The 14,553-nt window shown below is 50.1% G+C and overlaps 1 protein-coding gene across 1 annotated transcript in view; it reads left to right on the top strand.

Annotated features, from left to right (window-relative positions):
• The first annotated feature begins 10,785 nt into the window (after positions 1-10,785).
• The window catches only part of LOC103255850 (double C2-like domain-containing protein beta), a 34,430-nt gene continuing 30,662 nt past the window's right edge, over positions 10,786-14,553 (top strand). The window contains exons 1-6 of the mRNA XM_021710342.1: positions 10,786-10,798; positions 11,677-11,737; positions 12,968-13,083; positions 13,616-13,721; positions 14,056-14,165; positions 14,347-14,549. Of these exons, the coding sequence (XP_021566017.1) occupies positions 10,786-10,798; positions 11,677-11,737; positions 12,968-13,083; positions 13,616-13,721; positions 14,056-14,165; positions 14,347-14,549 (609 nt within the window). The remainder of the gene's footprint in view (positions 10,799-11,676; positions 11,738-12,967; positions 13,084-13,615; positions 13,722-14,055; positions 14,166-14,346; positions 14,550-14,553) is intronic.

The raw sequence follows: 14,553 nt of genomic DNA, 5'->3' as shown, positions 1-14,553 counted from the left end.
CTCTGCTTTTCCCAGTTTGTCATTGGAGGGTAAAGCTGTCAACATAAAAAAAATGAAGTTTGTTCTGACATCACTCTCTCCTTTTCCACCCATTCTCCTGTCTTTCCTCTCCCTTTTGTCCCTTTTCTATAATGAAAACAGCAAGATGAGATTAGCCAAGGGCCAGGTGAGTTTGGGAGGCACACAGCCCTGGTACCAAATCTTCTTCTGCCATCTTCCATCCAGTGACACTGAGCAAGTCGCCTAAGCTTTTCTGAGCCTCAGCTTCTCATCCACACTGTGGGATAAAAGGATTTGCCCGACATGCCACACGGCAGTAAACATGTATGAATGCAGAGCCGTGTAGTGGTGCTGTGAGCGGCTGACTCTGGGGTTGCAGCCTTTTCTGTCAGTCCCTGGGAGGGTGATGGTATGTCCCCCTCTCTGTGCCTCTGTGTTCTCGTCTATTCCCTTATGGAACTGCCGTGAGGATTAAGTGCAGTGACATATGTAACACCCTTAGGACGATGCTCAGCACCTAGTGGGAACTTGAAATGGAACAGTTATTAAAATGTGTATCAAAAGCACTTAGAAAAAAGAGAGAAAGCAAGCAGTGAGGCTTTCTAGAAAGGAGGGAAGTGCTGTAAAATTGGATTGTGCTGATGGTTGTACAAGTCTTTAAATTTACTAAAAATCATTAAATTGTGTACTGAAATGGTTGAATTTTATGATGTATAAATTATGCCTCAATCAAGCTGTTTTTTTGGTTTTTGGTTTTTTTGAGTTGGAGACTCACTCTGTCACCCAGACTGGAGTGCAGTGGCCGCTCTCGGCCACCACAGCCTTGACCTGCTGGGCTCCAGCGATCCTTTCGCCTCTGCCTTCCAAGTAGCCAGAACTACAGACGCGCACCACCGGCTAATTTTTTATTTATTGTAGAGATGAGGTCTCGCCAAGTTGCCCAGGCGGGTCTCGAACCCGTGGGCTCAGGCAATCCACTCACCTCGGCCTCCCAAAGCGCGGGATTACAGGCTGAGCCACCGAGCCCGGCCAATAAAGCTGTTTTTAAAAGGCATTAAGAGTTGAGTGAAGAAGCAACTTGCAAAATAATATACACAATATTACTCCCACTGTCTTTAAAATGTTTAAGCTACATAAAACAATACTTCTCTAACACAAATATATGTTGTAAAAATATCAAATACAGCCTGAAATGATATACATGAGTTTCATAATTGTGCTTGCCTCCTGGGGTAGAGTTGGAACGCAAAAAGGGAAATTTTATCTGCAGTGTTTTATTGTATTTATATTTTTTAAAGACCCATAAAGCTAAGCAATGATGCCACATAAAAGTCAGAATAGAAGGGGGCAAAGCCAGTCACGGTGGTGCAGTCCTGTACTCCCACCTACTTGGCAGGCTGAGACAGGAGGATTTCTTGAGTCCAGGAGTTTCAGACAAGCCTGGGCAACATAGCAAGATCCCACCTCTAAAAAGAAGACGAAGAAGAAGAATATAAAGGGACAGGGAGAGGTGTGTGAATGAGAAGGACACATGGCGGGGAGTGATGGCAGAGGACGGTGGAGGCTGGTGGCAAGGAGTGTGGTGCTACTCTCTCCTGCCATCTGGGACTCTTTTTTTTTTTTGAGTTGGAGTCTCACTTGGTCGCCCAGACTGGAGTGCAGTGGCCGCTTCCGGCCACCGCAGCCTCGCTTGCTGGGCTCCGGCGATCCTTCCGCCTCAGGCTTCCAAGTAGCCAGAATTACAGGCATGTGCTACCATGCCCGGCTGATTTTTTGATTTATTGTAGAGATGAGGTCTCACTGCCCAGGCGGTTCTCGAACCCACGGGCTCAGGCAATCCACTCACCTCAGCGTCCCAAAGGCGCGGGATTACAGGCTGAGCCACCGAGCCCGGCTCGTCTGGGACTCTTTGGGCACAGCCTCTGGCTCAGGGCTTAATGTCTCCCTCAGAGATGCCAGGGGTATCTGTTTCATGACTTGGTGGAGCTTATTTTGATGTCTGTTTGTAACAAATCATTGTACTGAGCATCTGTGTTTAATGCAATTTTATATGCTGCCATCCACAATTGTGTTTTTTTTGAGTTGGAGTCTCACTCCGTCGCCCAGACTAGAGTGCAGTAGAACACTCCTGGCCGCTGCAGCCTCGACTCACTGGGCTCCAGTGATCCTTCTGCCTTAGTCTTCCAAGTAGCCAGAATTACAGGCGCGCGCTACCACACTCAGTTAATTTTTGATTTATTGTAGAGATGAGGTCTCGCCAAGTTGCCCAGGCGGGTCTTGAACCCACAGGCTCAGGCAATCCATTCATCTCGGCCTCCCAAAGCGCCAGGATTACAGGCTGAGCTACCGAGCCCGGCCCCACAATTTTTTACATTAAAAAATCTGTAAAAGAAGATGAAACTGTGAATTTTGGTGGGTACGTTTTTTAGATTGTTTTGTTATTTTCTATACTTTTGTGTATTAAATCTTAAAATAATGACAGCAAAACAATGGCCTGTCTTGTAGGCTGGGGCAAGGGCCATTCGGTAATCAACCACCTTTGGGATGCCACGCTGACTGACTGCTGGGGAAAGAAAGGGAGGCAGAGGGCCATGGAGCAACGGCCAGCACCCCCTCCTAACCAGGGCGGCCCTGGGGCTGCCTCGGCCCCAGGGAAACAGCCTACCCACCGGGCTCCCAGACGCTGGGCAGACACTTGGCAAAGGGGCCTCAGACAGCCTCCCTGATTTACAAGGCTCACCACGTCCTCAGCTGATGGATGGTCCTCTGCTCCCCGCTCCCCCCTTCAACTGCTGCTGTCTCCAAGACCACCCATCCAGAGCGGGCGTGTGTGCACAGGCAGGAAGGAGAGGGGCTGACCCGGGATGGCGGGGCCTCTGCTAGCCATTCCTCCTCCTTCCACCCAGGTGCCCTGCCCCTCACTTTGTGGTCCCCCTCTTGGCTGCCTCCCTTCAACCTCCTGCCAGCCGCGGACCAGGCGCCGGGCTATCCCTCTGTCCCCAAAGAGCTTGCAGACAACACACAGGGCGTGAACACAGCTGCTTTAGCTGGGCTCCCCAAGCCTCTCTAGACCTTGAGCTGAGATCTGAAAGTGAGAATGAGCCACGCTTAAGATGATTTGGTGCAAGGATATTCCAGGGGGAGGAGCTGACTCGTGCAAAGGCCCTGAGGCAGGCTGGGCTGTGGACCTGGGCAGATGTGAGAGAGGGGAGGATGGGACAAAAATAACTGAAGTGGATTCTTTCTGAGTACTAAGGCCCCTCTGCCAAGGCTTTGTGGGAGAGGATGAGGTACAGTCATCGCCAGGGCTGCCAGAACCCAGGGGGCACCATGGGAGCAGCCTCAGGAACAAATACCCCTGGCATCCCTGGGGGACATGTCAAGCCCTGAGCCAGAGGCTGTGCCCAAAGAATCCCAGACGGCAGGAGAGGGTTGCACTACCCTCCTTGCCACCAGCCTCCACCGTCCCTCAGGCAGGGAAGGGCACAGAACCGGAAGTCCTGGCCCTGCCTCCAAGCTGCAGTATAACCCCGGACAGTTCAGGCCGCCTCTCTAGGCCTCAGTCTCCATGTTAACAGAGATGGGCTGAGCTGGTGCGAGCCCTGCTTGGCCCCCACCTTCATAACACTGGTCCCACCTAGGCCTGAAGTCTGACTTCCCGGGGGTTGGTCCTGGGTCTCTCCCAGGGGGTTCTGAGGTAATCAAGAAGGACCCTACAGCTCAAGGTCTACAAAACTCGAGACATTCCCTCCAGGTCCCCGAGAAATTCAACATTGTCGGAGAGACAGACACTCGAACAATAATCACCAAGTGTGATATGCCCCATGAGTGGCACAGAGACAGTCACAACAGGGGCCCGTTGTGGAAAGCTTGCCTGCCTTGGCTTCACAGAGGAAGCAACCTCTGAGCATGGGGTTGAAGGCAGCCCAGGAGGTCAAGGGTGGGTGAGAGCCACCCAGAAGGCAGAGCGGCACGAGCGCAGCATGGCAGCTGGAGCTTACAGCGTGTGTGGCTATAGGGGGTAGGGGAGAGAGCACAGGGGTGCTGGATGAGTTGTAAGGACCCCTCATCCTTGAGTCTGACCATAAATGCAGACGCAGTCTGGGCGAAGTGTAAGCTCAGCACTTTGAGAGACTGAGTCAGGAGGATTGCTTGAACCCAGGAGTTTGAGGCTGCAGTGAGCTATGATTGTGTCACTGCACCCAGCCTTGGTGACAGAGTGAGATCCTGCCTCTAAAAAAAAACAACAAAAAAAATGCAGACACAGAAAAGCACTCCCTGCACACTGACCCGGAAGACAGCATCAGCACACCCAGGGGAGTGTGTTAGGAGGATGGCATGTGCCAAGCCGAAGGGACAGGCACAGCAGAGGCCACTGGGCCTCCACCCTCTGCCCCTGTAGTTCCTTCACACCCAAACTCCAGCCAGCTTTAACCACAAGCATCCCTGCAAATATCACCTTCTTCCTCACGCTGGGCCTTACTTAACATATATTGTTCCCTCTGCCTGGACCCCTTCCTCCTTCCTGCAACCCCTTTGCTGGGCTGACACTCTCTCCTTCAACTTTCAGGATTGAGGCCAAGATCATGTCTTCTGCTCTGGCCAGGGGACTTAGGGCGGAAGGGGGATCAGGGAGCCAGGAGAGGAGGCCACAGTGCTGCTAGCCTGATGTAGACCCTGACTCTCTGAGGAAGGCTGGGGGTGGCCTGAAGGCCCAGCCTTGCAGGGAGTGCGGGACGCCCGGGTCATTGTCCTGTGGGTGTGAGGGAGGAGAGGACTGGCCCAGAGCTGGCAGGCGCCATGGCGGATGTCAGGCAAACTTCAGCCAAGTGCCACCCTCACTAACACACCTGCAAAGAGCCATCTCCAGCCCAAATGTATTTGGCAAACTTAGCCTGTCAGGGGGCAGGGGAACAGGTAGCTATCACAGCCCAGGGATGTCTGGCTGAGCACATCAAGGCTGGTGATGGCCGAGGGCATAGATTCAGGAGTCGAATGCCTAGTCTCAGATGCTGGCTCTGCTGCTTTCTAGCTACAAGACCTTGGGCAATCTATGTAACCTCATTTACTTAACACAGCATATTTTATTGTAATAATTACATGTTTATTTCAATGCACCATAGAGAACTATAACCAGCACAACAATTCCCATGACAGATATTCTTGTTAGGACAAAGCTAACCTGGGGATTCGAGGCATTTGTAAGCAAGTCAATTTAAAGGAAAATAAAAAGTAAATAACAGTGCGGGTCCGGGTTGGGAAGCTGGTTGTCATAAGTGACCCGTCAGGGAATTCCAGTTTTGGGGTTTGCTAGGCTGAACTTTGGGTTTTTCCTGGGGCCCATGGTGTTCAAACTGTTCCTCAGACCCTGGGACCACAGAGGGTTCGGGGCCAGCAGAGATGCATAGACCCGCACACAAGTGAGGGGTGAAAGGCTGGGTTTCCCAGCCAGCAGCGGCAGGGAGCATGAAGGAAGCTGCCCGCCCTGTGGACAAGGCACCACTGTCCACCCAGCGGGCTACAGATGTGATCGAGGAAGGAAGTAGTGTGGCTGGAGGGCATGGCAGGGCCCAGGTGTGGCCTTGGGAGACAGTGGCAGAAATGAAGCCATTGGTGAGGCAGTCCAGGACTGGGACTGACATATTGGCCAGCAAAGGCATTAGGGGAATCACCTTGAGTGTGTGGTGGATGTCGGGAGCAGCTGGGGTACAGCATGGTCATCAGAGGTCTTGTGTACAGAAGGAGAGGTCTCCAAGGCATCAGGCCAGGGCTGAGACCAGCAGAAGAAGGAAGGGTGAGAGCTGCAAAAGCTCAGAGCTCCATGGGACACCCAGGCTACCGGGTCAATGGGGAGTCAGGCAGTGCTCACCCAAAGCCAGACCTCGGAAGTGGGCATCTCCACCTTGTGAGAGGTCCCAGGAAGTCATGGCTCTCCTCCTGTGGATAGTCCTGCCTCGTGGACCCAGTCCCTCAGGAAAATTGCTTGAGGCCAAGAGTTTGAGGCTGGCCAGGGAAATAGAAAGAGATCCTCATCTTAAAAAAAAAAAAAAAAAAAAATCACAGGAGTCAGAGATTCAGAGAGGGACAAAGTCTTTTATTTCTTTTCTTTTCTTTTTTTTTTTTTTGAGTTGGAGGCTCACTCTGTCACCCAGAGGGGAGGGCAGTGGCCGCTCCCGGCCACCTCATCCTTGACCTCTGGGACTCCGGCGATCCTTCCGCCTCAGTCTTCCAAGTAGCTGGAACTACAGGCGCACGCTACCACACCCGGCTAATTTTTGATTTATTATAGAAATAAGGTCTCGCCAAGTTGCCCAGGCGGGTCTCGAACCTGCAGGCTCAGGCAATCCACTCACTTCAGCCTCCCAAAGGTGCGGGATTACAGGCTGAGCCACCGAGCCCAGCTTTCTTTTCTTTTTTTGAGTCAGAGTCTCACTCCATCGCCCAGGCTGGAGTGCAGTGGCACACTCACGGCTACCTCAGCGTCAACCTGCTGGGCTCCGACGATCTTTCCACCTCAGCCTTCCAAGTAGCTGGAACTACAGGTGCATGCTACCACACCTGGCTAGACAAAATCTTAAGTAATTATTATTCTTCAAATAAACCATAAATTTTTTTAAATGTGTTTTCGGCCAGGCTTGGTGGTTCAGCCTGTAATCCAAGCACTTTGGGAGGCCGAGGCGAGTGAATTGCCTGAGCTTGCAGGTTTGAGACCCACCCAGGCAACTGGGCGAGATCTTGTCTCTACAATCAGTGAAAAAAAATCAGCCGGCGTGGTAGCACGTGCCTGTAGTTTCAACTACGTGGAAGGCTGAGGCGGGAGGATCACGGGAGCCCAGCAGGTCGAGGCGGCGGTGGCTGGGAGCATGTCACTGCGCTCTAGTCTGGGCGACAGAGTGAGACTCCAACTCAAAAAAATAATGTGTCTTCATTGAGGACATATTTTTTCTACTTATTATTGTGATAAATAGACATAATATAAAATGTGCCATTTTCGCCATTCCTAAGTGTACAGTTCAGTGGCACTAAGTACAATCACAATGTTGTCAACCGTCACCACTATCCTCTTCCAGAATTTTACCATCCCAAACAGAAACTCTGCACCTATTAAGTAATAAGCCTCTTCCCCTACCCCTAAGCCTTTGGGAATCTCAGTTCTACTTTCTGTCTCTGTGAAGTTGCCTATTCTAGGGCTTATTTTTTTTCTACCAAGTAATACATCAATAGGTGATAAAAATGCACAAGCAGAGCATTTTCCCTGTTCCCGAGTTTCCTTCCCAGATGAACTACTGTTATCAATTTCCTCTTTATCCTTTCAGAGATAGTCTGTGCAAGTATATAAAAATAGACATGTGTGTGCATATTCTTTTATTTATACATAAAGGAAACACACTGTTTTTATGCCTCTTACATTTTTATTTAACAATAAATCTGAGTGATTAAAAGATCTTTGCCCCACATCTTTATGATAAAAAACATTTATTGAAATGATAATGCAAAAAAAAAGAGATCTTTGGTACATCAAAAGATCAACACATCTTCCATATCAATGCACACAGAGCTACCACATCCTTTTTAATGGCCACATAATATTCCATAGTACAGGGGAATCATGCTGTATTTAGCTAATCCCTTACTGATAGAAACTCTTCTGTTTTTAATTTGTTACATTTATCTCTTGACAGTGCATGCCTGCCCTTAGTAGCAAAAATGAAATAGCACTTAATTAGCAAGGAGAACAAATTAAACATAAGAAGACATCCTTTCACACCTACCACACTAGGAAAAATTCAAATCTGGCAATAACAAGTGTTGATAAAATGTGGAGGACCTGGAGATTTTATAGATGGTTGGTGAGAATGGACATTTGGGGAGCAGTTTGGCCCTCTTTGGTGAAGCTAAAGATAGAGTCCTTTGGCCCAGAAATTCCTTGTCCAGGACACTCTAAAGAAACTCTCCTGAACCGGGTGTGGTGACATCTACCTGTAGTTCCAGCTACTCAGGAGGCTGAAGTAAAAGGATTGCTTGAGGTCAGGAGTTCAAAACTGTAGTGTGCTATAAGCATGCCTGTGAATAGCCATTGCAGTATAGCCTGGGCAACACAGTGAGACTCCTTAAAAAGTAGTGAGATCTCAAAGAAGAAGAAGAAGAAACTCTCCCACATGTGGGCCAAGGAAACAGGGATAGCCATTGCAGCACACTGGCAATAGCAAAGGGTAGGAATCAACCTAAACATCTAGTAACAGAAGAAAAGAGAATGAAATCGTAATGGATATTTACATAGTGGAATAGTATACTGCAATGAAAACAAAGAAACTATAGGTAGATGCGGCAGCAGGAATAAACGTCACAATAAGTCCAAAGACAAGTTGAATGAGGATATGTACAGTATGAGACCACTTATGAAAAGTGCTAAAGCATGCAAAACAACACAATATATTGTTTATAGGTGCACACGCATGTTGCAAATGAAAATTAAGTTCAGGGAGTGATAACTACAAAATTCAGATAGCGCTTGCCTCTGTGGAAAGCAATGGGCTGGGAGAGGAATGTCATTTTGGGGGAATTTAAATGCATTTGTAATGTTTTAAATTGGGATAAAGTAGATAACAAAATGCACCATTTATCATTTTTGTATGTATAATTCAATGGTACAAATTATGCTCACAACATTGTGCAACTGTTACCACTATTTCCAAAACTTTTTTTCATCACCCCAAACAGAAACTGTGCCCATTAGACATAACTTCCCACTGCTCCTTTCTCTAGCACTGGCTACTTCGAATCTACTCTCTGTCTCTATAAATTTACCTATTCTAGACATTTCACATAAGTGGAGTCATAAAATCTTTGTGCTTGTGTGTCTTATTTTATTTAGCGTGTTTTTCAGGGTTGTTCAGTTTGTAGCACGTATGAGAACTTCATTCCTTCATGTGGCTGTCTATATATACCGCGCTTTATTTATCTGCTGAGGACACTTGGGTTGTACCCATCTTTTGGCGAGTGTGAATAGTGCTGCTATGAACATTGGTGTATCTGTTTTGAGTCTCTGATCTTTATTCTTTTGGGTCTAAAACTAGGGAGTGGAGTTATTAGGTCATACGGTAATTCTATGTTTACCCTTTTGAAGAGCTTGTAATGATTTATTTTTAAGATATTTGGTGGGTACAGACATTCTTTCCATTATGCTCTAGGCCTTTTTTTATGGCTGAAATAGTTTATATGTTTTTAAAGTGGAACTGGTTATCATTGGAAGCTACCACTTGCATTGATAGTACTTTGAACTGTATCATTATATCAAAGCGGTTAGAGGGAACATATTGGCCATGGGCTTCAAAATTTCTGGATAGAGGCCAGGTGTGGCGGCTCACACCTGCAATGCCAGCACTTTGAGAGGCATAGGTGGGAGGCAAGAGTTTGAGACCAGCCTGGGCAACACAGCAAGATCTCGTTTCTACAAAAAAAAAAGCTTGCTAGAATTCCTGCTCATTCAAATCCATTTATAATGCTGCGATGTTCACCCAGTCCCGAAGACCACTTGAACCAAGACCCTGAGCTCCAGCAGTCCTCAGGCCTGTGGGGCAATGAGGTGGCTCATCCATGCTGTCACCTAAGTGTGCCTTGTCCTCGCAGGGGTCATTTCTGGAGCTTCCTGGGAGGATTCAGCATTATCCCTCTGTGACATCTAATCTGCTGCCAAAGGCAGCCTGATCCCGGGCTAAGTCCCTTCTGGCAGGTGAGCCTCTCACCCAGCCTCTTTCCAATGTACAGCCCAGACCTTGGCAGAGCGAAGAAGCGCAGTCCCCAGTGTCCCTGGACAGTCCCCTGGTGTCCCAGGAGGGAGAAAAAACTTGCATGTCTTGGCACTGTTCAGCCCATCAGCGCAGCTCCAGAGCATTTGACATCTACAAAACGACATCATTAGGTAAGTGTTAACTTTTCCCCACTGGTAGGCCTGGTGCTGGTAAATGTACTGTGACGAGTGTAATGTGTTTATGAGAATGTGAATAATAAATTATCAGAAATAGCTACATTTTTAATATCGCTTAATATATCAAGTTTGCCTCTCAGCAGCCACGAGCTATATTGCAAACACACTGACTTGCTGGCATCAGCACTCCGCCACGCTTCCCACACTGAGGCCAGGCATGTACAAAGGAGGAGGCAGAGTATCCCCAGCGTGGCTGGCTTCTACATTCTTCCTGGTTCACCCTCTGTCAACTGGAATCTAAAGGAAAATAGGGCTTCATTCATCACTGGGCCCCCTGCAGAAGGCAGCTCGGGGCCCGTTACGAGGTAGGCATTCGATACGTATTTTTTGAGAAGTGGATCCATGAATAAATGAATGGACAAGAGCCCCTAGGAGGCCCCTCTTCACCCACCAGCAGCAGTGCTCAGGATTCCTCCATCCGAGCCCCTCCGTTGGGTTCAACACAGAGAAGATTCCATCAATATGGCAGGTCAAGAGCTCTCCCAGTAACTGGGGGGGAGTGGAAACTGGGGGTGCAGATTAGGTGGGGTCAGGGAGGGCACATGGACACCAACCAAAGATGCCACCTGAGGTACAACCGGCCCAGTGCCGCACAAAGGTCATTTCCTCAAAAATGCATGTCACCTATGCTAAGGAAAGATGTTAACCAGTCCTTCTCAGCCAGGAAAGCGGTCACAGCACCCAAGCTGGGGTAGATCAGACTCCCCAGTGTAGCTCTGTCAAACCCCTCCAGAAATTCCAAAACTCCCTTGGGTCAGGCACTCACTTCCTCAGCTAAGAACCGCTAAATGTTAGCGATGCCGTCGATGGGTGAGTGTTATGCATGTGAACGGGGCAGAGGCAGCCAAAGGGACTGAGAATCACTGTGTTAAACCATTAGCACCTTCTAACCCAGCAATTCTCAACCTTCGTTATGCATAAAAATCATCAAGGGTGCTTGGTAAGACGCATCCTGAGTTTGTACACACATATTCGGAGTCAGGACCAGGCATGGTGGCTCACACCTGTAATCCCAGCATTTTGGGAGACCAAGGCAGGAGGATTGTTTGAGGTAGGAGTTCAAGACCAGCCTGGGCAACAAAGTGAGACTCCCATCTCTACAAAAAATAAAAAAAGTAGCCAGGCATGGTGGTGCAAGCCTGTTATCCCAGCTACTCGGGAGGCTGAAGCACGAGGATCACTTAAGCCTAGGAGTTAGAGGCTGTGATAAGCCAAGATCATGCCACTGTGCTTCCAGCCTGGGCAACAGAGTGAGACCTTGTCTCAAAAACAAACAAGCAAAAAATCAGAGTCGGGGTATGTGAGGTGGGGACTCAGAATCTGTATTCTTTTTTTTTTTTTTCACTCTGTCGCCCAAGCTGGAGTGCACTGGCATGATCTCAGCTCACCGCTGCCTCAACCGCCTAGACGCAAGGGATCCTCCTGCTTCAGCCTCCTAAGTAGCTGGGACTACAGGCATGTGTCACCACAGCCAGCTGAACTTTTTTATTTTTTGTAGACACAGGATCTCACTATGTTTCCTAGGCTGGTCTTGAACTCCTGGGCTCAAGCAATCCTCCGGCCTCAGTCTCCCAAAGTGCTAGAATTACAGGCATGAGCCACTGCATCTGGTCCAGAATCTGCATTCTTAATAGACATGGTACACCTGCAGCACCCTTTGAGGCACCCACTTCTACCCCATTGGACAGGAGCCTTTGAGAGGGTCTGTGGGAGTCCAGGGAGAGCTCTGAAGCTTGTTGAGAGAAACAGGTAGGAGAGGGCTACCCAAGGGCTGCAACCAAGGGCATGCTCGTCCCACTTAACTTTGCCGAGGGCTGGTCCAGCCGCCAAGCTGCCCACCCCAGCATGGGGAACGGCAGGCAGCATGATTGATGGACTCCTGACGCGTCCAGCTGCTTCCAAATCCCCGCACATGCCAGCCGGCGCCCAGCCTTGGTAAGCACGTCCACTTCTCAACACGCTTCCTGCCCAGCGTCCTCACCTGTCCTAGCAGCAGACAGAAGAGCAGACAACTCATTTCACTGGTAGAGAAATCAAGGTGGGCACAGAGCATACGGTGACAGTTTGCAGCAGGAAGGCAGAGGCAAGAGAATCACAGTTCCCTGAGTGCATGCCAGGCACTGTGCTGAGCACTTTATATCCATCCTCACCTTCAGTCCTCACAAGGATGTTCTTAGTCTCCCCAATGTCACAGGTGAGACGGTCTGAGTTAAGCAACTTGCCCTATATCAGACAGTGAGAAGATGGCAGACACTGACTTTTGGATCCAAGTCTGTCTACTCCCCGAATCATGCTCTTTCGAGACTCTAGCTCCAAGTGCATCACACGTTTCCCCAGTGGGCATCTTGGGGTTCCCTGGCTCCATGCTTTGGAAACTGAGTCTTCCAGCCCACTTCTTCCAGACCCTCCCCAAGAGCCAGCTCCTGCAGGGCCAAGAGCTATGAAACGGATCCTCCAAAAAGCTAGCCCCACAGGTCAGGAGGCCAGGAGGGGCAGTCAGTTCCCATGAGCACAGGCCTGGGACCTTGTTGCTAAAAGGGACAGGCTCTCGTCCCGTCTGTCTCTTGCTAGTTATGTGGCCTCCTGAAGCCTCAGTTTCCCCATCTGTAAGATGATGACAACACCCTCCTGCTCTCCGTGAAGGAATCATAAGATGATAATTCAGTGTCTGTATTTTAATACCCGTATTATTATATAATCGTTTTGTGATACCGCCACCTCTGGCACAGAAATAAGTCACCCTGTGCCTATTTAAGGATTAATCCCCTTAAGCATTCCTGGAAATGAGAACCCCACTGTGCCAGGCCGTCCTTTCAGGTTCTTCTGTCCTTCCTTCGGCCTTTGGCTCTTAGAAGGCTGAATGTTTCTCCCACCAGGACCCCGGACTGTCCTTAGGGAGCCTCAGGCTGGTTTGTTCCCACTGCGATCTCTGAGGCACGTGGCCCCTTCCCTTCCCTCCCCCCTCCTCCCCCTCCACAGTTTGGACCATCCCTACCCAAGAAGCCTCAGGAGGGGCTTTGAGGAACAAGGTTTTACTACCCGTGATTCCAACTCTGCTTTCAGTCCCCTGGAGCTCTGTAGGGAAAGTGGAGAAGGTGGGGAAAGAGAAAATAGAAGCATCAGAAAGTCAGGACACCTGGGTTCTGATCAGAGCTCTGCCTTCAGCCAGCAGTCACGCTAGGCTGTGTCTGAGCCTTAATTTCCTCCCCTGCAAAATGGGAGCAGTATGCCTTGCCTACATCATGAGGTAGTGGGATCAATGAGATGACAGCTGTTCTCGGCACAGTATAACATATACCATGTGTTACTCCAGTGTTTTCAGGGTGAGTGGTGACTGCCAACACCCAGCTCAGGACTAACTGTAGAACAACATCATTCCTCATCCGTGAGTCTCATCTTCCCAACAGGAGGGAGACGAGAAAGCCAATTCTGTTGAGCACCTCTTACCTGTCATGTTCTGTGCTAGGTGGGGTCTTGCCATAATGCCATGTGGGTTGGAATCAGCCCCATTTCACAGATGAGGAAACTGAGGTTCAGAGAGATCTAATAACCTGCCAAAATGATGTAACTGGAAGCGGTGAGGGTGAGGCCTCTCCTCTCTTTTCTCTGTTCCCCAACCTTCTGCAGGGGTTATAGTGGGGGAACAAGGCAGGCTTGGGGCCCCTCATTCAGATTCACGGAAGGGACCAGCCAAGAAGATCAGTGTCTTTGGCAAGTTAGTGGAAACCAGAGAGTAAACAGGATTCCATCCATGTCCAGGGCCTTCCTGGGACACACCTGTACAAGCAGCAGCCGTTCCCCACAGAGCTCTGTTCCAGGATAACCCGACAATAGCCGGTGCAGGGCTGACTGGGATTTGTTTCGTCATCTGGCCTGGAGAGGCATGGTGACGCCCTGGCTTTCCACCTCTGCCTCATGCGTCACTCCCGGGAAGGTCTCCTCTGCCTGCCAGTCTGTATGGCCTCCCAACTAAGCCCTGGTTCATGTTCTCGCCCACGAGGTCCTGCGGGCCCTTCAAACCACTCAGGATTCGAGGTTAGACCCGTGTGTTATGTGTGACCTGACAGGAAGTATGCAGAGACTGTGCCTGAAGTTGAGGGTGCACATGTGAGAAGCCTGTCCCTGCACTCCCCGGAGTGTGACTCCGTGTCCTGCTGCATGGGGGAGAAGTGCGGATGTGCGCAGGATCTCCTGGTCACGTCTGTGGGTATTTGTTTGTGCGCCTTGTGAAGGGTGCTCAGGGCATGGAAGGCTGTGCCGGAGTACCCTTGATCACGCGTGTGTGTTGGGGTGTGCTGTGTCCCAGCATCCCTAACCAACTCTGTGCGTGTTCATGTCTGTGTGCGTGCGCCCTGCAGGTGCGAGCGTGGACGCTTCCACCCAGTGTGTCTGCAGACGTCTGCGTGTGCTTGCGGTGCCCTTGCACACCTGCGCGTGCCCCGAGAGCCGGCGCGGAGCCCGGCGTGTGCTGCACGCGCGGGAGGGAGTGCGCGTCCCGCGAGTCCCCGCCCGGCCCGCCAGTGTGCGCGCGGGGTCCCGGGCCGGCGTGCGCGCCGGGAGGGTGC

Source organism: Carlito syrichta, unplaced genomic scaffold, assembly GCF_000164805.1.
Source record: "Carlito syrichta isolate Samal-C Ts95f unplaced genomic scaffold, Tarsius_syrichta-2.0.1 Scaffold288457, whole genome shotgun sequence".
Lineage (NCBI taxonomy): Eukaryota > Metazoa > Chordata > Mammalia > Primates > Tarsiidae > Carlito > Carlito syrichta.
The sequence above is the reverse complement of the archived record's forward strand: the minus strand, read 5'-3'. Positions and strand labels throughout refer to the sequence as shown.